This window comes from Limanda limanda, chromosome 16, assembly GCF_963576545.1.
Source record: "Limanda limanda chromosome 16, fLimLim1.1, whole genome shotgun sequence".
Lineage (NCBI taxonomy): Eukaryota > Metazoa > Chordata > Actinopteri > Pleuronectiformes > Pleuronectidae > Limanda > Limanda limanda.
Window position 1 is genome coordinate 17,186,243 of NC_083651.1, and position 25,446 is coordinate 17,211,688.

At 40.8% G+C, this 25,446-nt stretch overlaps 1 protein-coding gene across 4 annotated transcripts; it reads left to right on the forward strand.

Annotated features, from left to right (window-relative positions):
• The first annotated feature begins 572 nt into the window (after positions 1-572).
• grb14 (growth factor receptor-bound protein 14) lies at positions 573-25,446 on the forward strand. 4 transcript variants are annotated; one of them, XM_061088859.1, is made up of 15 exons: positions 573-642; positions 4,205-4,420; positions 5,767-5,896; positions 16,307-16,463; positions 18,113-18,234; positions 18,370-18,444; positions 18,619-18,756; positions 19,987-20,097; positions 20,209-20,304; positions 20,636-20,698; positions 22,251-22,367; positions 22,654-22,723; positions 22,821-22,908; positions 23,961-24,054; positions 24,167-25,446. In XM_061088859.1, the coding sequence occupies exons 2-15, from the start codon at positions 4,233-4,235 to the stop codon at positions 24,311-24,313; spliced, it is 1,596 nt and encodes a 531-aa protein (XP_060944842.1). In that variant the 5' UTR covers positions 573-642; positions 4,205-4,232; the 3' UTR covers positions 24,314-25,446. The 4 variants fall into 4 exon arrangements, with proteins under 4 accessions (XP_060944842.1, XP_060944841.1, XP_060944844.1 ...); XM_061088858.1 differs by lacking the exon at positions 573-642 and having other exon boundaries at positions 4,137-4,420; XM_061088860.1 differs by lacking the exons at positions 573-642; positions 4,205-4,420; positions 5,767-5,896 and adding an exon at positions 15,837-15,986.

Below are 25,446 nucleotides of genomic sequence, written 5' to 3' on the forward strand. Positions count from 1 at the left end.
ATTTCTGTTGTCTTTATTATTGTCATGTCTTTCAGTGGGTCTATGTGTAAACAGATGAAATTGTGCCTGTTCAATACAAGGCACCATTTGTAAAAGGTGGAGAATTCTTAAGCTTTGCCAGAAGTAAAAAAAAAATCGCTTCTCAAGTCCTTTGTTTAACATTAACATTTTACAGTTAACTTCTAGAATTGGATTTGTTTTTTGCTATATATTTAACATTTATATTTCAAGATGAATATTTAACATATACACTCAAGATTTATATATATTACACATTTACATTTAATTACACTTAACAATTAATAGTTTGAGATGTATTTAACATGTGGGCTCAAGATTTATCTAACATTTACAGTTAACAACTTTTATAATTTTTTTAATCATTGTTTAACATTTACGATAAACATGTTATGTTTTCATCAACATTTATCTTTAATACTTCCATTCAAACTTAGCTGCAGAATGTTACTGTCGGAAAAACACATTGAATTATTTGACGTACCTTTTTTAAACGCGTGTTGACGTCACACGTGTTGAAAGTGACTGAGGTCCCAGCTGCTGACACGTGATGACGTAGGGCAGGTGAGAGGAGTGCACACACAGCTGCGACATGAGGAGTCCGAGGAGGAGACGGAGCTTCAGGTTAGAAACTGCTGCTTTTAAACATCATGGCGTGTTTTATTCATTTAAACAGTGTTAACGAGTCGGTCCAGCTGGGTCAGCAGAGACAGGAAGTGGCTGTGTGACGCACTCACTTTGTTAGTTCCTGTATCTGTGTTGTATTTGTGTCTTTAGGCGACTTTACCATCGTGTTAGTTGTGTGAACTTGTGGTTCGTCTGGTGAACGAGTCTCCTGTCACGATCTGTACCTTGAGGAGCAGGCCGGTGATAACTTCCGGTCGTCTCATCAACAGGTGGACAGTAAAGAAACAGTTTGTGGAGATAAAAAGATAAAAAAAACAAACATTAAAGTTTGGGTCCTCGACGTTCCACCTTCACAACATGTGGAGGATATTTCTGGTTTTCTGTCAGTTCCATGTTTCAGCAAAATATGAAATCAAGCCTGATGAAACACAATTAAAATGTTCATATTATAGAATAAGAAAAGAAGATAATGTTACAGCGTCGTTTGTCTCATGCAGTTATGATACAAAGCGGGATAAACATGGACGAGATGGCATTAAAGTGTCGAGTGTCATATTGCATCATGTTCCTCAGGGCTGGGCAATAACTCCTATTAATAATTATGTATAATCTTAATCAAGAGCAATATAACTAAAGCTCCATATATTTCCATATTGCAGATGACACATTATTGGTCAACCTCAGTCTTGGTTACTCTGTTCATTCAGAAGTTTAAAAACCACAACCTTCTCTCAGGAGCAGGGAACAAACTTTAAACTAGACATAATACCCTGACAATTATCGTGATAATTATTGATAATGACTGACATTATCTTGATATTACTGATAAAATGTTTGGCCATAGCCCCAAGCTCTGATATAGCCTACCTACTGTCTGACATTATGAATGGGTTAGTTTAGATTTTGTAAAGAGGCTGCTGCTGTGTGAGACTTTACCAACATCTTTGCCTCATCCTGCACAATCGCATCTTTTATCGCGATTTATGGTACTCCGTTTTTATGGATACGGACCGATAGGACCGCCCTCTCTGCCGTGGAACGCCCTCTCCAAGCGCCTCGGAGAGCTTTTCGTGCACCTCTGATTTTTCTTACTATACGTGGATATTTCGGATAGCCTATGGACAGCCCTTGGCTTAGATTGGTCCGCTAACAACATCATTTCCTTACGACGTCATTTCCGTACAACGTCATTTCCGGATTTCACATTTCCGGACCTCAAACTTCCTGTTCCCTTCCGTATATCATAAGATGGCCACGTTAAAATCCAAACACAACTATGATACGAATATGGATAGCAACATTGAAGAGCGTCCAGTGGAGGAGGTCCGGAGGTACGAGCACAAACAGAGGTATATAAACACACGTGGACTTCTTCTTCCCAGAAATGGGGTAGTCTTCTCTGAGCTCGTCTTCCGTTGCGCCACCTACTGTTTGGCGGTGAATTGTTTTCAGACGGTTGGTCATCGAAAAAGCATAAATCAAAAAGAGTCCGTGGTATCCGTGCGTCCCTCTCCGCGGCACGGATACTTAGAAGCATAATGGAGTCTTTATCCCAGTAAACAAATATTGTAACCTTGAGGTGCATCACATTGAACTGGCAGATGAGTTTTACTTTGACCTAAACTCGTCATTTTCTTAAGCATGAAATACAGATTTTCCCATTTCTCAAAGTAATAATGTGTTTTGTAAGCTTTGATTTGATGCCAAAGTAAGCAACCCACTCTAAATATAACTTATCAATCAGTTGGTCAACCTCAAAGTAATATCTGCAGTTTTATTGATAATCTGTAACTTATCAAGTAATTTCTTTATCAAACTAGAACAGCACTTGGTAGATGGCAGACCTCCACCAAGGCCCAACAGTCTCTCATTAATATTGGTCCCTTAAATAAATATGCCTGATTCTTTTCGAGATCTTTTATTTAACAGGACGGTGAAATCAGATTTCGGCTTACTTCTGCAGGGAGCAGGCGGTGAAGCCATCTTTTGGTTAAGTTGTTAAAATGCGAAGAAAGAGCCGCTCATACAAGTTCATTACAGTCCATCACAGTAAGAAAATAAATAAAACTAGAACCGTAACTTACAGTAATGTGAGACTCTGCTAATAACTCCCTGAAATAGAGTTGGCCTTCATCTTACATCAATGTAATTAGCATTTGCATTGACTGATACCAAAAGAATGTGTTCCAGGCTGGGAGTTATTTCTGGCCCACTCAGGCTGCCCGGCGTTTCTTGTCCTTGTGTCAATCCACTGTCGGATCTCAGCTGAATCATTTGTCTACACCGATCTCCTCCTGCTAGCTCCTCTACAAAGTCAAGAAACTCAAGTTAAAACTTAAACATAATGTATCAGTGGCACAGCAGAACTTTGGATGACCTGTTATTTCTCCTGTAAGTGTGTTATGGATTTAAAGTGTGTATAACTGAGGTGAACGGACACAGCAAGCGACGTAAGCTATCTTATGACATATGCTTTGGTGGGTACATGTGAAGGAGTGTGGATTCATGGAGACAGAAAGACACAGGTTGTACAGATCAACCTCCGTCTCTAAGCAAGAGATTTGCCTGTTCCATGCACCTTTCATCTAAAAATGTTCCAGCCCCGTCTAAAAACGCTCCAGCCTCTCGCATATTGCCAAAGTAATCTGATTATCTTCTGTTAATGTAGTGGGTTATTGCTCCAAGCCTATGCTGCCTGTTAGTCTGTATCTCCAGTAGCCTGTCAGACTCTGTTACACATTACCTCTCGGAGAGATGTTATCATCCCCGACCATCCCCCCACATGGAGCCTGTCACTGAATAACACAGCCAATTTGCTGGCCTGGCTACTCTGTCTGCACAGCTCCATGCCCTCTACAGTTTACTAAGTTTAAAGTGGAATTTGGATCCCAGTGCGAAGTCCATGACAAAAGAACAGTTGGTTTTATGGTACTGGCAGAGACTGTGCTCGAGAGACTCCCCCCTTTTGTGTTGGGTGCGATTTGCTCGTGCAATCCCTTCCCTCCAGGTTGCAAAGGCAAAGAATGAATAAAAAAAGATTGAAGCAACAACAATATTAAAGACTAAACAAGCCTGAGCAAATTAGATGATTTATTTATACACTACTAGGTCAGAGCAAGGATGACTGTTGTCGGAGTCAGTGGGTTAAAAATATCTTTATTGTGGTGGATCATGTTTGGGAAGGAGGGATCGGTTTGCCCTACTGGGCCACCCTCATGGGCAGCAGATGAGCCAGAGAAAATGTGTGTGTGTGTGTGTGTGTGTGTGTGTGTGTGTGTGTGTGTGTGTGTGTGTGTGTGTGTGTGTGTGTGTGTGTGTGTGTGTGTGTGTGTGTGTGTGTGTGTGTGTGTGTGTGTGTGTGTGTGTGTGTGTGTGTGTGTGTGTGTGTGTGTGTGTGTGTGTGTGTGTGTGTGTGTGTGTGTGTGTGTGTGTGTGTTCCTGCGCGTGTGTGTGTACACTCTGCTGAGCTGTGAGCAGAGGAGCCCCGCCAGCCCGCTTGCTCTAACTAAGCTCTCTGCACACACACAGTCCAACAGCCTGCCTCTCCTCTCTGCCTCAGATGATGCCTTGGATTTAGCTGAACCCACATGAGTGATATGAATAACACGCTGGACGAAATACACACTTCCAGAGGTCTCGGAGAGAAAGCAGAGATTTTTCAGAGTGGCAGGGGTAATGTGAGTGGTTTCCCCAGCCCAGCCCTCATCCCTCTGCGAGCTCCTTTACCGACACCAAATGCCCAGAAGACCGGGATCACGCCGTGCAAGGGGAACAGGTATGGCTCCTTTTTTTCCTTTTTCTTCCAAACTTGCCATGAATGAATTGCCAGTCTGTTTTATAAGATTAAAAAAAAATTATGTAATTCATTTCCTCCTCTACACTGCTCTGCAGAAGAATAGTGCACTCTTTGTGTTAGCAGCGGTGAGACACAGAGGGTCTATTTAAAAGCTGTGGTGTAGACTTTGTACCTGTAAACATAATTGGCTGCACCAGAACGCAGCTGTCAATGAAAGTGTAATGTATTATTTCAACAGTGCAGTTAGAGAGCTGGAATCGAATCAAGCACCTGTTAGTTTGCGGGAGATAATCAGTAACTCAGTAACTGCTGTTTGTACAGAGCAGTAAAGAGAACGGCACCTTTCAGAGACCGAGGCCCGACTCGTATGCACATATTTCGTGTTAATTATGTGTTTTTTCTGACTGATTTAAATGGTAAATGGTCTGTATGTACAGTATATAGCTCCCTTCTAGTCCCTGATGACCACTCAAAGCGCTTTACAGTTGAACATTCCCCCATTCATACAGTGCATCCATGTGCAGCACTTTATCTATGAGAAGGGCGATATTTGGGGTTCAGTGTCTTTCTCAAGGACACTTTGGCATGCAGAAAGGGGGAGACTGGGATCGAATCCCAGTTATCCTGTTAGAGGACCACCGCTCTAACCCCCCTGAGTGGCAGACGCCCATAGAAATGGTTAGATTGACAATGACATGCTAAAGAAGTAAAGAACTAACAGTGAATCATTTTTACTCCTTACCTCAACTCATGGGGTGGGATGATGCATCCCTGAGTGGTTGTAAAAGGTTATTGTTAAGTTTCAAAACAATTCCTTTACCTATTGATTATTAGATGTGACGATTGTAGTACATTTCTCTTCCCACCAGCCAGCAGCTCAAGTAATGTCTGGGTCTGTTTGCAGCTGCTGTATTTAATCGTGGTGATATCGGGGGCTTCTTATCAAGAGTCTGTTAGGGACTGCGTGGGGTGTGTCGTCTGTTGGTTGCACAGAAGGGTCTGAACGGACAGTCTGTGTTTCTTGTGAGATACGTCAGTTTGTTTATGACCTGCTCCATTTACACTCCTCATTCCAGTGCATGGGACACAAGCAGCGGAGCGTCCAGCAATATGTTGGAACCACTCGAGTATTAAGTCTAATCAGTGATTGTGATTTCACAGTGTAGAGACTGATTCAGGCAAAGGCAAAGACATACTTGGTGCTTTTGAAAAGTTCGGGCTCTCATATAGAGTTTGAAATCAATTCCGAAACAATACTTGTCCCGTTTTATGCAACATCTGATTCTTTCCCTCACTGTGTCTTGTGTTTTTTTTTTGTCCTTCAGGAGCAATAAAGAGGGAGAGGAGTCGTTCTCGTCTCCTGTTCCAAACCCTTTTCCTGAGCTTATCCCCTCCACCCTCCCCCACTTTGTCTCTGAATGTTTGTTGCCGTGGACCAAAAGCAGTGCAACTCAGGTGAGTGTTCCACTTACAGTAGTTGAGGGTGCATGCGACACAAAGAGGGATATTGTCTGAAAAAGGCCTCTGTTGTAACGTTTGCCATATGTTACCACAGGCAGCAAAGTTATGCAAACTTAAATTGCAACAAGTGCCAGAAAAACAACTGCAGGCGATGCAGCATTTAACTGTAATTTAGATGCATAGTTGCATGATGTTTTGCTTGTGATTTGTCTGAAATTGCATGGCATGAGGATGGTGGAACCAGTTATGTGAGTATGGAAATGAGTGACAGTGGGGATGTAAAAATGCTGTGTCAGCAAACTCTACACACACAAGGTTATTGCTTTTGAGATCCCAGATTCTTACTTGGGTACTGTACAGTGGCCTCTAAACAACATAAAAACTTAGGTAACACATAAGTGTGATATGATGCTGCATTTGAAATGTGATTATAACTTTTATGGTTTACCCCCATGAAATACCTGGCCTGGCGCCCGACAGCCACTCTTGTGCGTTTGTTTTAGAACAGGGTGTGCGATTTTGTCCTGCACTGGCGGTGGGGAAGTACCTGCTGGTGCGGGAAAAAGTTTCAACCCAATCTCGTCGTTGAGCCACTTCTGGCAGGCTCGCTTACTTGTAGTTAAATGAATAATAAAAACTTCAGTCACCAATTGACCGTTCACAAAGCACCGCCCCTCTCAGGGACTGCTGCTATGCCTGACGAGCTTTCTAATCTCGCACAGCACATAAGCAGTTGACAGTAACATGGGCAGGTTTATCACTGACTATTGACTTTATGGTAACTGTGGAAACAATGGCTCTTTGATTTCTTTTTGAGCTGTTAAAAGACTTCTCATTGCTCGCCAGTGACTGTTGATTTTGTCAGATGAAAAAACTCCCCACTACAGCCTCACCCACACTTCTTCTCTAAGATGCTAATTCATAAAAATAAAAAAGTACTGTTGCTTTACCCTTTTTGATAGACATAAGGAGAAAATAGGTTATGCACAACAAAATATGATTGAACTTAAAGGATCTGTATTTGATTTGTACATTTATACAGACTTCATTGTCAAAATCTAAAAAAGAGAGCACATTCATTGTGTTGGAAAACCAGCAATTGTGGTTTCAACTGGATTTTTTCTATACATTTTCCTGGGCTGTTAAGTTAGTCTGGTTTGTCAACCACCAGATATTTCCTGGATTCGAGTCCCTTTAATGTGTTTCTGCAGCTGATCTCAGGGTTTTCAGTTTCTTTGCGGTATGCATCTTTATGTGTGCATGTGTAGCACCAGGGGGCAACTCAAAGCAATGACTCATGGGAAAGCTGGAAGTTACAGAGCTCGGCATTTATACGACCATCAGCCATATTCGACCACTTTTCATGTGTTGCTTTCAGGATGACATTGCAATTACAGTGCTTGTGAATGCTCAAGAATGTGATCAAATTGGTTTTTGTCTTCCTATCACCTCCTTACTCAACATTTCACATCGGAAAATTGTTACTAATTCCTCGAGCCCGGTCGAGGATTTAAACAAATTTGGCATTTCTTCTACAGCATGTAGAGCAGGGGTGTCCAAACTTTTTATCCCGAGGGCCACATACAGAAAAAAATACGAAGGTCTGGGCCACTGACGCCGCCATGCCCCCCTGCCCTGGAGCGGACTGTTGACCATTGCGTCGCTAAGGGCGGGGGGGGCGTAACGGTGTTAACTGAGAAGTACAATACAGTGGGCCATAGTCCATTACAATACATTTAGCTGACGCTTTTATCCAAAGCTACTTATAATAAGTGCATTCAAGGGTACCCGAGGGTACAAACCCAGAACAACAAGAATCAAGAACGTACATTTTCTTCAAAAATAGAGCAAAACTACAATAAGTGTGCTATAAGGAAGTACCTTTTTATTTATTTTTTTAATTTTTTGAGGCGGGCCAATTTAAAATGGATGGCGGGCCGCAGATGGACCGCGGGCCGTAGTTTGGACACCCCTGATGTAGAGGAAAGAAAAAGCCTCCAGAAAAACATATAGAAATGCACATGTAGTCAGTGTGTAGTCAGGTGAACTCTACATGAAAGTGTACAGTAGGTTAAGACAACTGGATTTTAGAGATCGATCAGTTTCCATGGTGAATAAATCAGTGTGTGTGTGTGTGTGTTTGTGTGTGTGTACCTCCTCAGCTGTTTCAGACATACAACTGTGACATGAGAAGTTACTTTGAAATTAAATCCTCCTGCACTCTCTCAAGTTTGACCTCAGGAAAAGTGTCCACTGGCAATGTTGAGGTTTCAGTCCATCCGCTCAGCAATGCGTCACCGCAGACACACACACGCACATACTCACACACACACACACATACACACACATATACAAAAAAACGTTAGCATGAAATTATGGGGCTTTTGTGCAACCAGATTTTCCTTGTGCAGACAGTTCCAGGTTAATGTTGTTAGGTCCAAGTAGCTGGCTCTGCTTCCACTTTCCAGGAATATATTGGGCAGTCATGGTTGGACTCTTACCAGAAACCAGAAGCGCACAGACAGACGGCGTTGAGTGCTCAGTTCAGCTGTATGACTCAGAGGAAATGCCTGCCCCCTCAGAGATGTTATTTCAGATGCAACATGCATCATGTCCATGTTCGTAGCCTCCTGTCTACAGCAGATGTTACACAGTCCTCAGGGTCACACTTAACACATATAAATCATTTGTTAGAAAGCTGCTCACTGACAAAACAGAACCAAGCTCATGAATAGTTTGTGCTTTACAAACTCAAATCAATCATTAGTGAGGGCTGTTACAACCACCTTATCCAGAAAACCTCGGTAGCTTTCTTTGTATAAATTCTCAAATTTAAAATAATTAGATTTTATAGATTTTTCCTCCCACGCTGAACACACTGATTTGAGTGGTTGTGTATATGCAGTAGTGAGAATCAGAGGAGTCACATAGCTTTCATTCCTCGGGCCTAACACTGAGGGTTATATATAGTAAGTCATCTGCTCTTAGATGCACATGATGCCCCTTTTATTTCTTAAAGGTGCAATGTGTACGATTTTTGTGAAATTGATCTATTGGCAGAAATTGTTCAAATTGTTGTTTTCTTTACCCCCGAATCAGGCTTTTATGTTTACATAGAGAGCAGGTCCGCCCTTACGGCACCATATATATATTTTTATATAAAAATATATTTTTTTTTATATATATATATTTTTTTTTTTACAGTAGCCCAGACTGGACAAACTACACACCTTTTTTGAGTTTGTATAACAACTGAAGGCTACCACAGGTTCCTTTTCATGTTTGGAAAGGGAGGGTATTCAGCTGTTACATGCAACTTCACCACTAGATGTCACTAAATCTTACACACTGAGCCTTTAAGGTGTTTTTCTCCTTGACCCCTTTTAGACTGACCGTCTTGCCAGATGTGCATTGTGGGCTGTTGGGTGTCCTTTACTTGTAAGACCATTTAAAAGTTTTTAATTCTCTGTCAACCGTCCTCTGCTTTATCGTGATGACCATCAATGTTAACGTTTGCATTTTTACTAAACTACCAAAGTTCAACTCTGTTTAGCAAATATACAAAGTGTGGGATTATTGCAAGGATTAACTGTCCCCTGTTGAACGACAGCTGCAGATGCTGGTCTTGTGTAAATAGGAACAACCAGGGATTAAGTTATGAGAGTTGAGTGATGTGAATTGGTCAGTGACAGCATGTGTGTGTTTATTTTACCGTGTCAAACACAAGTAGTATCTCTCTCTCCATGTGTGAAACTCAAACACACAGCACAGATAAATATGGTGTGTTCGAAATCTTTTATGATCTTATCAAGACCACACATTTTTGTGAATGCACTTGAATTTGGTCAATTTCTCTCTGAATGTTGTCCTAACTATGTATATAGCACTGAGCACCTCATGTACAGAACTAACAAATTGGACAAATAGGTTTTTAAGTCCATATTTAGTGAGGTAGTGCATTAATCTGGATACTGTCAACTCATTTCTAGCTCCACTCTTTGACTAGTTTAGGATTTTTGTGGCACTAGTCATGGCCATGATCGCAGCGATTATAACAACGGTGGAAAGCAACAAGTGCATTTACTCCAATACTGTGCATGAGTACAGTTGTGAGCATCTTTACTTGATTATTAACTCCACAAAGGACCTTAGATTTTATTGGCATTTTGTTTTTTGTTTGTTAGTTTGCAGCATTACACAAAAACAACTTGAGGGATTTCCACAAAACCTGGTGTAGTATGTGTCAGAGCAGAACCCATTAGAACTTATTCATTAATTTAAATATTTATTTTCCTGTAACACTACGAAATTCGGATTTTTTTGTCAATTATTAATGGATCTATAGGAAATAGTCAGTTAAGGCCATTAGGTAACTGATATGTAGGAGCAATGTGGTGCAGATTTACTGAATGTTGGGCCTTGGTGGACTTTTAAGCTCTTCTTAGTTCTCACGATTTAAATATCTCTGCTACATTTTCAGTGCTTCAAGGCTGAAATGCTGCACCTGTTGAGGTAACAATGGTGTAAGTGTAAGTGCTGATGCCACCATTGTAATGCAATCAACTAAGATTACATGTCTCTCTGTCTAGATTTGTAGATGATTCTCCCTCTACAGCAACTCTGTTTTTCTTTTATTAAAGTTCTGCTAAGTGCTTTGTTGTATTTGCTTTCTGTCGGTTGCACGTACACAATATATTTTATTTTTGTACTGTTTTATGTATAGTCATTCACTTAATACCCCTTCATGAAGCTCATGGTTTATGGAATGACGAAGCAAAGGGATGTTCTTCAGTTCCTGCAGTGTATTCTTCTTTCAGCATATCAGGCACCTATGGATTTGCATTATTGGCCAAATTCAAGAGAAAAAAAACTATCCTCTGCAGATAGGATTATAACACGACTGGCTTACTGATGTCTTGCTGTTTTTTAACTAAATATACAGTAAATCCCTCTGCCCAGACTTAGGCGTATTCTGTATACCTGCATATATGCCCCGCTGCACCTTAGTTTTACTGTCTTGTTACTTTGACAGAGCCTGCAAAAGGGATTTTGATTGAATCAACTGTGCTCAAGGACAGTGTGTCTGGAGCTGGCTTTATTATGGGAGCTGTGGAGACTCCGTTATCATCCTAGCTCCATTAATTCCAATTCATTTTAGCGGTGTGATAACTAGCAGCGTCTGTTTGTCTGTGCTCTCACAAGTCACTGTGCTGCGTTTCAAAGATAAACACCAATGCTGTTGTGGGAGGTTCATCTTTCCCTGTCTGTTCTCACAATGTGAAAGAGAGGACAATGACTGGTATCAGGCTTCCACAGTCAGGGCAGCGAAGTTAAATACAACATGTGTTTCTCCATCGGCGGAAGCAAAAGAAATGTATCTTTTTAAACCCCGTGTTTGGGCTTTTTTCCGGAGTTCTATCCCCTGCTCCTCAGTTTCGCATGCCAAAATTCCGTTAGGCAAGACACTGAACCCCGCATTGCCCCTGACGCCTGTGCCGGCATCGTGTGAGTAATGTGTGATAGTGAGCACTGCACATAGATGCACTATATGAATGTGCGTTTGGTCATTCTACTCTTTGAATATTGTAAGTTGTGAATTGAATCCTAAATATAGTTCCATATAGTTCCATATAGTACCAGCGGAAACTTAAAATAATTGCAGAATATTAAAGTTTTAAAGGTTTTAAATCAATCTCTGCCACTACTGAGGCCTGTATTGTAAAGATAGCAGACTCACGGTTGCCTTGTATAGTCTTACAGTAAAACAGATGTGGGCTGTGAATTGTGGCTGTGGGAGTAAGGGCTCGCCTGAAGGTCCATCTCTCTCTCTCGCTCTCCCGCTCTCTGTCTCTCTCTCTCGTCTCTCTCTCTCTTTTAGGGCGTCTTTGTTTATGAAAGCGAAGCATCAACGACAAGTCAGCACAACTAGCAATGGTGGTAATAATACAAATGTTAATGCATATTGAGATAGTTATAGGAAATAAGATAAGTAAATAAAAGTAGGTCTGATGTTGCTCCAAACGAAATGTAGAATCTGTCAGAGACTAAAAATAGCCATGTGGGCTACAAAGTCAGCAAAGCCTATCTGACACATGCACTTTCTGGGAAATCAGCTCATGTGCTGTGATTCTGATAGTATCACTCCGCAGAATTTGTTACTTTGATTCCAGGTACTTGCTCCGGCCTTGTACTGTATAATTCAACTCTGTTAACCATGAGAGAACTTTTTTTTCCCATTTTCAGTTTTGTGTTTTGGAACTGCCTTTCTAAAAGGAGAGAAAAGGAAAGAAGTTTTCTAGTTTCCAAGGACGAAGGAGGAGTTTGTGCTGTGGGGAGGCAACATGACTTTTTCTCTCACACTTTCATTGTGATAGATCTTACTGCAAGTGGTATCCCATAGAGTTACGCTACAGAAAAAACACTCTATTCTCATTAGAGTTATAATTCATACATTATCATTACTCCCAGTAATGTGTGGATATATTTTAAACATAGTTCTTTGTGCATCTAAGACCGAGGCATGAACTTCCATGCAAGAAGAGTTACCTTGCCGGCCATCACACCACTTTGTCTGCAGAAGCGGGTAGGAAACCTGACATGAATTTCCTCAGTACTTCCCATCTTTCTCTTTCACTGTCGTGTTTTCTCTGATATCGCTATATTACTGTTCGCGTCCTGTTGTTCCTTGTTACTGTTTAAAATGTAAGCCCATTAATTCATAACCTTGTTTGAATTAATCCTTGGTAAAGATTCCAGATGACATTTAAAAGGCTAATAACTACGTGTTTGCATATGGTTTGTATATTTTTACAAGCCCTATGCAAACCCCACACCTTCATGGTAGTAGAATCTATTTACAATGTGGTATATAAAGTTATATGCTATATAAGGTAAAATGGGTCTGTTTACAATCGCCTAAGGCAACATTCAGTGATGTTACTGTGATGTCAACCCGTCATTATAGCAAGTGCACTTTGAAGTAAATTGATGAGGTTAAATTAAGGATTAGGTCAGTCTAGGATTTTTCTAAATTAGGGGCCTTAAAGGGGGGCAAATTATATGTCCAACCTCTGATCCAGTAAGGTGCATATTTAAGTCTCTCCTTTGTTTACTGTTGGCTTTATAGCTTTGAGCAAAGGCTTACATCCTTTAATATATATTTTTAGATTCCTTACTTGTTCAAGCACATTGTGTAGCTCAAAAAAGCAGATTGTCATAGTTATTGTTAGTAAGTGGCACATTTATTGAAGTAAAAAAACTGACCGCACAGAGGCACTTCAGGGGCCAATCAGATTTCAGTTGGGTCCAGTGGATCAGGTTTTTGATTGCGGGCTTTGGGGAAAATGTTTCTATGAATGAACCCACAAAGTATTATTTTGACTAAAAACATTTCCTCTGATTAAACTGATGGTAAAAGATTTGAGTAGCAAATGGTATTCTGGCTAAGATAATGTTTAGAAGCCAAGTGTTACGAACAAGTGAGGCTATAGATGGTGCAGCTGTGTGGGTCCGTAGCATCAGGTCACTAATGGCAAAGATCTCTACGAGGGTAAGACTGTGAGTTTTTCCAGAGTTTCAACCATGAGGAGCAGGGAGGACATTAGTCACTGGTTTTCTGTTGATTGGGCGAGTCTGGAGGCAACCCCCTCACCACCACCACCACCCAGTGATAGAGCTGCAGCTGTGAGAGTGCAGTTCAAGGTTAAACCATAGTAGTCTAATTGGCAACATGGCTCACTCTGTCCTGTCCTTGAGATAACGAGGTCTAATAGAGGAGGTTTTTTTATTCAACAAAGCTATATATAGTCCTGCATAATCTGTGTCTGGATTTACTGACTTTTCAATTTTTTTTCATTGAAAAGCAACTTGAAAGCCATTTGTACTTTATCACATTATGTTCTGTTGCACTGCCCGCTGCTTTAAGCCTCACCTCTCTGATGGAAGGGTTGGTATCAAATTGTGTTGAATGGGTTGTGTTGTGCATTGAGTCTGACTGATGAAGTGGTGGGTAGATTTTATATAGACTAAGTGTTGGGACCACCCATAGATGAGATTGAGTTCAGTGTTGGTTTCACCAGCACAAAAAGTTTCTGGCCACGGCAGCGGACTTTACCGCACCGATCACTTTCAGAGTCTTTGAGCCGGAGGAAGCAAAGATTTTTGTTCTGCCATTTTACGCTAACTTTTTTAAGCTAATGGTGTCATGTAGGATCTGGTCAATGAATTAATGTTGACCAGTGACCACTGCTGAAAGTTGCTTAGCTCTGCGCTTTTATTTGGGTGGTGACTGGTGAAGTTATGGCTACATCCTCACTAACAGGCTTTAGGTTTAAAATGCAAAAATTTGAAAATTTGAAATTGAGACTTTTGCAAATGCTGTTGAGTCGTGTTCAACTTTTTTCAGTTTGAAGGCTGTGTGTTTCTTTCTGGATGGACAGAAACAGAGACTAGTGAAAACGGTGATGCTTATCATCTTATCATCTTAACTCATCAGCACTGGTGAATGCAAGTATTACCTAAAGAAGTTACAGCTAATGCAAATTTTCTATTTTGTGGTGAGGAATAATAAACTCTGCAGATCTTTTTTTTCTGTCTGCATGTTGCAACATAACTTGATTGACAGGATGTAGGGGGACATGAATGCTTTTCAGGTGAAAGCGTGTGTACATTTGGATCAGGGCTACTTGCTGATGAATGCACCTCTGTGTTCACTGATAAAAACCTCAGCGTTTCATGCAGCCTGCTGCCTTGTCTGGCCATTCATTATAAACTCTTAAACAATGATTAACAGTACTGTCCACTCTGTGTTTTCAAGTATCCTGTGTAAAACAATGACAATAATTGACCTGTAGAACTAAAGTAATTACAGTGTGTGTGTGTGCGTGTGTATGTATGTATGTATGTATGTATGTATGTATGTATGTATGTATATATGCTCAAATGTGCATTTAAGGTGGACATTTTTATTGGTATGGTAAAAGTGCATAAGTTGCATTTGTGAATCAATGAGTGCACCTAAAATGTAATAGAATCTGTTGGTGCAAGCTAATTTTGAGATGGACAGTAGGGAAACTCCAGACACTCAAACAATATAGTGTAACTTCATCACTCAGTCATTTGGCTAACCAATGATGTAACTATCACTTTGTCAGTCAGTCACTGACATCACTCAGTGATTACAGACATCTGTGTCCAAGTAATGGCCTCACTCTTGAGTTTTCTTCAGCCTGTGACCTGACTGACCCAGAATCTTGATGCCTGAATGATATGATTTGACCAGTTCTCTGGAAGCCACTTCCTTAAAGCAACTCAGCTGAGGTCTAGTCTAAATACAGTCATGACCAGTTGGACATCGACAAACACAGATATTTTCCGTGTTATGCTCCATGCAGTCTGATGGAAACTGAACTAAATGGTTTCAAGTGAGAGGTGCTTCCTTAAATGATTTGTGGACGGCTCAGTCTTCAGCCTTGTAGAATCTCTGATCTCCTATTATCTCTACCACCACCCCCGCCACTGGCCAGTTTTGGGCTAACTTGACCAAACTAGCATTACATTTAACCAGCACCATTATTACTGCTCTTGGCTTTATGCTGAGAACCCTGCTTCTTATGGGTGTGTGAATGTGAGTAGAGAGGAGGGGTGGGAGCCTTGTGACTTTCTCTGCCCCCATCTCTCTCTCTCGCTCTCTCTTTCTCTCTCTCTCTCTCCCTCTTTCTCTGTCTCTCTCTCCTTCCGTCTCCACCCACTAGTGAAGGATCAGAGTGATCTCTGGCTTCTTGACTCCTTGTGGTGGTGAGGAGCACCAGCAGCACAGATACGTGGAGTCAGGAGAGCGTTGTGCTTAGAAGCCGTTTTTTCCAATTACCTCCATTCAGCTCCACTGCAGCACTGAGTGAAAGAGAGAGAGAGACGGAGAGCGGAAGACACTCTTTGCCTCCCAGCTGACACTCGCGGTGCCGTCTGATGCGTGTTTTTATGTTTCTAACAAAAGCTCTCCTTTGCGATGCTGTGTACTCAGCCATGTATAGGCTACAGAGCTTGCAAAACCTCGGAACTCTGCTCGATTTCAAACAGAGGGGCGGTGAGTTATAATTGGATTAATTTGTGTTACACTAAGTGTTTCATGTGTCAATGGTGTTGCAAGATTATTCAAGTCTTTATATCCTGAAACAGCCTCTGCACATTGTTCTCTACTTGCGATCTTCTGAATATTGTGTTGCTGTAAAAGAACGAAAACTGCTGTATGTAGGTCAAACTGATTATTGTGTCTGATACTTTGCCTCATGTTTTATACTGGTCACTGCATTATTTCAAGCCAAAACCAACAGTTTCAGCTTGTTCAAGGTAGAAAGTTTTCTGCTCCCAGTGAATGCTTGTGTTGATTCAATGCTGCTGTTGCAGGTAATCAAAGTTTATAATGAAGATAACACCAGCAGAGCAGTAGAAGTTCCCAGTGACATCACTGCCAGGGACGTATGCCAGCTGTTCGTCCTGAAGAACCACTGCATCGATGACCACAGCTGGACCCTGTTTGAAAACCTCTCGCATCTGGGAATAGGTAAGACTTTGTTTTCTGAAAAATGTTCTCCATGTGAGAATGTAAAAATCTCAATGACAGTATGGTTAATAATAAAATCTCAAAATGCTTGAGATGTGTTTAAGTCAAAGTTCAGGCTGCAAACGGCATTTCTGAGAGAACAATCCATGGATCATGATGACAAAATATTTAAAAACTGGATCTAGTGAATTTCAAATGTGGTTTCATAATGGGACTGTTTGGCCTTTCTAGATGTCATTTAGTTTTTTCAGCCAGTGACGGTGTTAATCCTTTTATTTAGTTTTTCGCAATGAACCATAAGCAAAATATGTAATCCTATAAATCAGGTGAAGTGCTTTAGGTGAGATGCTTGATTTGATGATAGGATTAAGTAGTGGTGTTGGTGTAGATGTATGAGCGCTGAATAAATCGCTGTCGTCTGTTTGTTCTGTTGAATCCTAAACCACATGGTGTAAAATGTGAGAGGAGCTGATGTGGGATTGTGTCTCATTCAGCGTGAGACATCAATTATAGATCTTCCTGGTGCAGAATGTTATTACTCTATTGGAATTGCAATAGTAGAGACGTATTGCAGTGCATGTATAAAGACATCACTGTCTACACTGAGACCAATGGATTTTCTCTCATTGTATCTGTCGACTGGGCTTTGCTGTTATTTTCCAAGCTGCACAACCTGCTGCTGCTGATTAACAGTTGAATTGATGCACAATTTCAAAAAGATTTGCTGTAACCTGATTTACGTAACATGCACTGTGATGTCAGTATATGTTACATCATCCCCTCGATTTGCATTTAATAGTGCTGCATGAAAAGCAACAAATATATAGTTCTTAGTGAGCCAACGGTGGAAAACACACAATTTTGTCAATGATAAAACTGATCTGCAAGGTGACTGTGTGACTGTATGAATGATTTCTCAGCTGCATTTTCACACCATTGCACACATTACGTAATTCATCCATCTGCCCTGTTTCACTCGTCAGTGTTTTAGTCGAGACTACATTTCCCTGCTTTCCACAGAAAAGCTTGACTCCAGATATTTGTTATTCAACTTTTCAGATAAACTAATGGATAAAATCTCCAGTACGTGTTGACATAATTCACATGATATATTATAATACTTTAATAACATTTAATTGTGTCAAAATACAAGATTTAGTAATTTTAGGGATTGTAGATAGATAGTTTCTATATAGGATCTAGAATATAGATTGCTTTTTGCACAACATACAAAGAGTATCTATAAATCCGAATTAAATTTAATTAAATGTTTATTATCACGATAGTGGATAATAACACTCTGCCTGATGACGTCTTTGCCCTGATGTTGCTCATAGTTCAACTTAACTTTACGCGGCTGCCTGAACACCAAACCTTTTTTTTTCTCCCAATAATTCCACGATCAGTTTTAGCGTTAGAAAATGATTAGTTTATGTTTTACTGCTTTAGATTACACGCTCATAAAAGGTTAATAATCAAACTTTGTTCCTCGAAGTTGAGCAGTAAAGTTCCAGGAGAATCTTATGCACATGCGCTTTTCTCTGAGATCTTTAACTTTGGTTTGATTCTTTCGCGTCTCCATGTTATCTCCACAGAGCAGTGAAACACACAAGCTGCATTTTTACTTTCTTTTCTTCGTGTGTTACTAGAGAGAACCATTGAAGACCATGAGTCTGTTATGGAGGTGCTGTCAGGCTGGGGGATGGACACAGACAGCCGGCTGTGTTTTAGGAAGAATTATGCTAAATATGAATTCTTCAGGAAACCTCTGGTGAGTAACTTGTGTGCATGGCGATTCATTCACGCACTTTTGCATTTGATGCATCATCCTGCAGGTATTCCCACCATGGTGTGATATGAGGAGTTTCAGCGCTGTTGTAATACTCGGGTGCTTTCATATTGGTAGGAGTTTTTCCCGGATCACATGGTCTCCATATCCAGTGAAACCAATGGGATGGTGGATCCCTCTCAGCTTATACAGGTATCATGTTCTCTCTAATAACAGTCAACTCTTATTGACCTTGAGTGAGCTAATTGTGAGTTTCTCAACCTCAGGCTAAATGTGTGTGTGTGTGGTTATTTCTAGAATCAACTACACACACACACACACACACACCTACACATGTAATAACAAATATTTCTCTACCCAACGCAGACTTTCCTCAACTCTAGCACTTGTCCAGAGATACATGGGCACCTTCATGCCAAAGAGATAAGCAGGAAGTCTTGGAAGAAGTTTTATTTTGTCCTGCGGAGGTCGGGCCTTTATTTTTCCAGTAAGGGAATGTCCAAGGTCAGTAAAACAAAATCATCCACAGGATGTTGTAGTCTCTGCATTGTCGGAAAATCAAAAGCTATTATAATCCAGTGGGAATTTTTTTTTTTCTAACCCTAACCCTAAAACCATTCTTTTGCAGCCAATACTTTTATTTCTGTTGCTTTTTATGAAAAATAAAATTGCACAGCACCATTTGCAAAATAGAAACGCCTGATTAAATCTATGAATGAATCCTATGAATGTACCTTAGCACAGTGGGTTCATATATTTCTCACTTGTGTTGTGAAAGGGCAGGGAAACAGGTTGAGCTTGATTTTCCTTAGGTCAGCTGGCACAGCAGCCAGGCAGAAACAGTGGTCTCAATGCTGCTGACAAGTGAACCTCATACCGAGGCAGCGGCCGTGCCAACGCAAACTTCTCAACTGCTTTCATTTCCTACAACAGTGGACCTTTTGTTTGTCGAGCACAGGAAGGCTTTGGTACGGTGCCCGCTTTTTGATTGAGCAGGTTTACATTCATCTGTGGTCTCGGTCGAACACATTGCAAGTCAGTCCGCACAGTCGCTCACAGCTGTGGCTTTACTTTAAATAAGGAAGTGGGAACAGTGTGTCACATGAAAAGCAGAACAGTGGTAGTCCTTGTGCTTTTTTCTTTTTTCGCCTCGAAAATGATCTCTGGCACAATGTGACTGTTCATACTGTCTCAGTACAGCTCAAATCAATATTTCTAAATTTATCCTTATCTCTCTAATTACATTTTGTAGTTCAACCGCACCCAGAATCGCAGATAATAGACTCAATGAATAATATGCATTGTTATATATGCAACTTAACCTGCTACTCTATCCTAAATCAGCTACATAGATCAGACTGTAACAGTGGATTAATTCAATTCCTAATAGTGTTTATCAACGCTTTGCTGTTAAAGTTTTATGAGAATAATTTTCTATTAAATTATAAAATCAAACGACATTGCCACTCAGTACATTGTATACCTCCACCAAGGTCCAACAGTCCCCTCATGAAATGAATGAAATAAATTAATTAGTTCCGTGAGTTATTATCAGAGCAAGCAATGAAAATGTTGAAACACTCCCCATCTCTCAATGTTAAAGAAAATGAAAAAAGATTCCTGGATCCGCTCCAAATTGGTTCTGTGACTGTCCTGATCCTTTCTTCAAAAAATATAAAAAATAAATAAAAGATATGATTTAATATTGTATGTTGTTGTGTCTGTGTTGTACAGGAACCAAGGCATCTCCAGTTCATTGCCGACTTCAGCGACTGCGACGTCTACAGCGTCCCGTCTGCCAAAAAACTGCACGGAGCGCCCACAGATTACGGCTTCTGCGTCAAGGTACCATCACTTTTCTGGACATGGTAAACGTGCACTGGAGGAGCAGAGGTATTGATTTCCAGCATGTTGAGCTCCATTAGTTTTTAATGTTACGTCTCTCCCTCTCTGCAGTCCACAAAGTGTTGCTCAGCGCGGGACCTGAAGCTGTTCTGTGCCGATGATGAGCCGACCAGGACCTGCTGGATCACGGCCTTGCGCTTGTTAAAGGTCGGCTTGCTCATCTCAAACTCCAGGCCCATGTCTGAGAGGAGGAATGTCGAGTCAATGCTGGAGTCAGATTTAGCTTTGGGAGGAGGTCAAGGAAAGATATTGAGTGATGCAGGATTAGCAGCCCCTCTCTTGATAGCAGCAGCATGTTGTCTGGATGTCTGCTCGAAACCGGTTAAAGCATTAGACGCTCTCCTTCAAATCTATAAATAACCGACAGTAAAGCACAGCAGACTGATATACTTGTATCTGTCCATTTTATCACTCTTCTACAGGTTGAGTGAAAGTGTTTGTAAAGTTATAATTTAAGTATGACCTGTTTCTATTTCAGTATGGGATGCAGCTGTACCAAAACTTCATTCAGCCACACCAGAAACAAAAAGCCTCCCCGATGGTAAGTGAAGCTCAGATTATTATCACACTGTCCTGGGATTCTGTTGGAAATAATAATAGATGTATATTTAAAGCTGCTTTTATCAGTATTCGTACACATTCACAATGAATTAAATGACAATGTGAAACCAGTTGATTGTAGTGACGAATCTGCATTAACCTGAAATGTTGCAGTTCCTGTTAGCTGTATGAGACCTTTTGATTTTCCAAGTGAAGCCAAAATGTCCTTTGTAGGAACGCCGCCATGTCCAGTAGATGGAGTTTAGAGTTAAAGTCCCACTGATATAAGCGCTCGAGTCAGTCATTTTTGCTATAAAATCAAATAGCTAATTCAAACCAAACTTAGAGGAGCATCTGAACATACAGTATGATGTGAACAAAAATAATTCTGCCGTTACTTTATATTTTGTTACATGTCACATCTGCCAACATGGAGGAGGCAGGACCTGAGTCTCACCTTCTGAGAGCAGCCATGTCCTGTGTCTTTATGTGCAGTCTGTAATAATACATGCTCAGCACTTATTCTAAAGTGTGAATCTCACGCTGAGGGTCATCGAAGGAACATGAATGGAACATGTGTTAAAAAAAAAATCAGCTGGGCCTAACACTTGCCAACACATACAGTAGCAGTGTAGCACTGTGGTGATATAATGCGTAGGACAAATATGGCACCTTCAGTGTGCTAATGCAGGTTTCTCTTCCCAGAAAATAGCCTTAGACTCATCTGGGAGTCATTTTGTGGCAGCGAACACAATCTATTAATGGCTTTTGGACATGCTCATGAACCCTCTCCTTTCTAAAAATACACGGCGATCAGCTGCTCTCAGATTTAACAACTCATCACCTCTCCTCCGCTGTTAGAGGTTCATGTGTGTCCAGCAGCCTTCGCCAAGAAGATTATAGAAAAAGATCGAGGAGTGCACGAGTGTGCCAAACGCCGGGTCAGGCTGGTGAATCTGCTGTAGGTTACATGACCGTTTTAGCCGTTGGTGCCAAAATGAGAATACAGCTTCATGTGTTCACACTGGAAAGTAAATAACAGCCATAGTTGTACACAACGTTACTGTAAGTCAAACTTTGATAAGGGGTGATAAGTATCTTTGAGTAGATAAGAGTAACTGGAACGCTGCTGTCCTCGAGGTAAACACTGCTCACTTTGTTTTTGCCCCTTGTGAGCGTTGTAGCTGGTAGAGGAATGAACGTGGCAACTGTGAAGCTCCTCGTTAATCCTGATAAGAGGAGTTTCCTTCTGTGTGTGCAGCTGTTTAGAGCCATTCGCTTGATGGCCGCTTAAATGGGTAAAATGTGTCCATGTGTCCTTCTCCTCACGGCCTCTCTTATCCTCCTTACACTGGGTTTTCTGTCTGGAATCATCTAGAAATGATGACGCCACTAGATGGCAACCCAATACCACAAGAAGTCAATCCTCTGGGTTAATAAAATAACACAGTATCTGTATTTCCAGCTTTTCCATGAAAAATAAAGCAAAAAGTGAGATCTCTTTTACGACTTTTATTCCAAAATAACAGCATATGAACTGTGTCTTTTTTTAGAGAAGCATCTCTGAGAGCTCTCTGGTGGCCATGGATTTTTCCGGCCAGAAGAGCCGCGTCATCGAGAACCCGTCTGAGGCGATGTCTGTGGCTGTAGCGGAAGGTCTGTCATGGAGGGTAAGTCAGAGTTCGTCAGATTCATTAGTGATGATGTGTTGTTCTGCAATAATGACATTACTGTTTCATCATCCAGTAGAAACATGTACCAATAACTGGCAATGTCTAAATTAAATGTTGCTTAAAAAGAACAAGGATCGAGGATCAAATTCCTCTAATGAAGTTATGTGCTCTTAAAATGTACAAGCTAATTAAATATAGTAATGTCCAGTGTAACAAGAGTTATATAAATCTTGCATAATGTTTTCTTAACTGAATTTGACTGTGTAACTTCTTTGTGCCTCAGAGGAAAAGCTGTCACCGTCTGAGCGGTCATGGGAGCCCTTCCACATCACTGAGTTCAATGTACACCATAGGTTGGTGCGATACATTTTTACTATTCAGATTTTCTGTATGCTGAGCGCATGACACAGATCATTTGTAACATACATGTTGTCTGTCTGTGTGCTTCAGCGCTGCACATGGCTCAGACGTGGTTCCACAGCAAACTGTCGAGAGAGGAGGCTCAGCGGCTGATCACTCAACAGGGCCTGGTGGATGGGTAAGCAGCTACAGTATGAACACTACACTTCACTCATTGACTTGCAAACTTCTGCACGCTTTGGTTGTGCTATTATTAAAGGCTCCTTCCATATTAAATACTATTTAATCACATTTGAATTATGTGCACAAATCATGCGTTTCTGATATCTTTTAAGAGACCATAATAGACATTAGAGTGTATTACGTAGTTATGGTATTGGATTTTCTCAGTTTCTGCCAATGTCATGGTTAAGGTTTAATTTCTTTTATTTTACTCTACTTTCAGCATTGATTTGATTTTCTCGATTCCCACTCATGAGCAGTCGCTGGTGGCAGTGGCCCACCCACTGTTGATGCACTTTTAAAAATACATATAATGTAATGAAAAAGAGAAGTCCAAAATGGTTGACTCTACACTAGGTGGCGTTATGAGCCTTGTCCAATCCATATATACACTAATAATATTGTATAGATTAGATAATAGATGTGATAATAAAACCAACATTAAGTCATATAATTCAGTTTACGTTCAATAAGCCCATCCAATAAGCAACAACAAGGGGGATAAAGCAAAACACTTTAGTGCTCTGTAATAAATTACTTTAGGAGATCTTTTATGTTCTGTGTTGTACATTATGTCACATTACAAAAATGTCACTTCCTTCATGTTTATATTTATTGTTCTTTGTATTTTAGAAAATCTTACAATGGGGCCTGTACAGAAGTGTATCACATTCACTTGAGACAAATAAATTAAGAGAAACTTTCATTAGGCCTGTACTTTAAGAGCGTTGAAGCAAACATGTCTTGTCTGTGTAGGTTGATAGTTTTATTTTGGTTCGACAGTTGGGAGATACTTGTCTTTAAGTGAAATAGATGCCATTGTTATTAGTTTGTCAGCTAAGTGCAGGCACATCCAGACTTTTGGATTGTTCAGAGAGAAAGTCCAAGGATTTTGGGGCATCTAGTTTAAAAACTGAGCAAGTTCTTTCCACCAAGTGGATGGGATACGTCTTTGTACGAAGCTATAAAAGAATTGGAACAACAGTCAAGACTTCTGTTTGTTTTCAGAGTGTTTCTTCTGAGGGACAGCCAAAGCAACCCCAAGACGTTTGTACTGTCACTGTGCCACATGCAGAAAGTCAAACACTTTCAGATCTTACCTGTGAGTACAATCCACTGTTTGGAAATACTGCATCACCTAAAGATTTCAGCCTCAACTTGCACATCACGTTTCTCCTGCGTGTGCTTCCTTTGTGTGTGTGATGTGCATGTAGGTGGACGATGAAGGCGATTTATTCTACAGCCTGGACGATGGTCACACACAATTCACAGACTTGATCCAGTTGGTGGAGTTTTATCAGCTGAACCGCGGCGTGCTGCCCTGCAAGCTCAAGCACCACTGTGCCCGGATCGCCCTGTGAACGAGGGAAACAGGAGACCTCCCCTCGAGGGCCCACGTGCACCTTTTTAAACTCCAGGGCTTTTCTGCACAGACACTCCCAGCGCCCTTGTGCCTTGAAACCGAAAGATACAGTCCAATCAATAACCTAACAGCCATGGTAACTGAAACCACTGTTTTTCATCAGTCACACTCTGGTACATGGTCTGTCTTGTTTTTCCTTTTGCAGAAAAAGCTGAATTTGATAATCGACTGTGTAATAATGACTCTTCGGCCCTGTAGTGTCTCCATCATGTGTGGGGACTTATCATCCTGCACAATGTAAAGCAGCAACATCATGCCAGCAGTGAAAGATAGTGTAGCTGGAAAATATAATGTCGACTGCAGTGTGTATAGTGTAATTATATACCGGTCAGTTACAGTCTGTCAAAGCTAATGAAGGTTGAATCCCAACAGAGGACTACAAGAATTGTTTATATGTGACCATTTTGTGCTGGGAATTGTAGTCCACAACACCTTCGCCTTGTTAAATCTGAGTAAAACTAAGCTATCGTTGCATGTCACTGCATCGCTCTGATTATTCAGGTATTTGTTTTTTTGTAAGAAAATGATTGTTTTCTAGTTGAGAGATAAAATGACGACGTCTCAGGAAGAGTCACTCTGTGTGCAGGACTGAGGGAGAGAGAGACGGAGGTGAAGTACAGGCGGAGAGGCGGCACACAACCTCACCTCTTTGATTTTAAACGTATGTGATTCAATGAAATGTTTATCGCGTGAAGTTAGTCGTGAGCTCCCTGTGGAGTGACATCTTTCACCAATTTTAGACATAAAGCCATCAAGATGAAAATCAGAAATTTTACTGTATGACTGATTTTTGACCGTATCTGGATTCAGTGTATATTGAAATTAAGCTTTTATATTTTCCAAAGATGAAGGTACTAAGATTGCAGAACCTGGGTAGGTCGTACTGTGATGTTAACTCCACTGATGTGGGTATCCAGCGTCAGACTGTGTTTTGTTTTTGAAAAGCCATGGACATGATCGACATCACCATGTTGTGCTTGTTGTTCCTTTTCTGTTTTTGGCAACGGTGCATTGAACAATGAATGTCATGGACTGCATAGTTCAAATATAAAAAACACAGTCTGTTTGTAA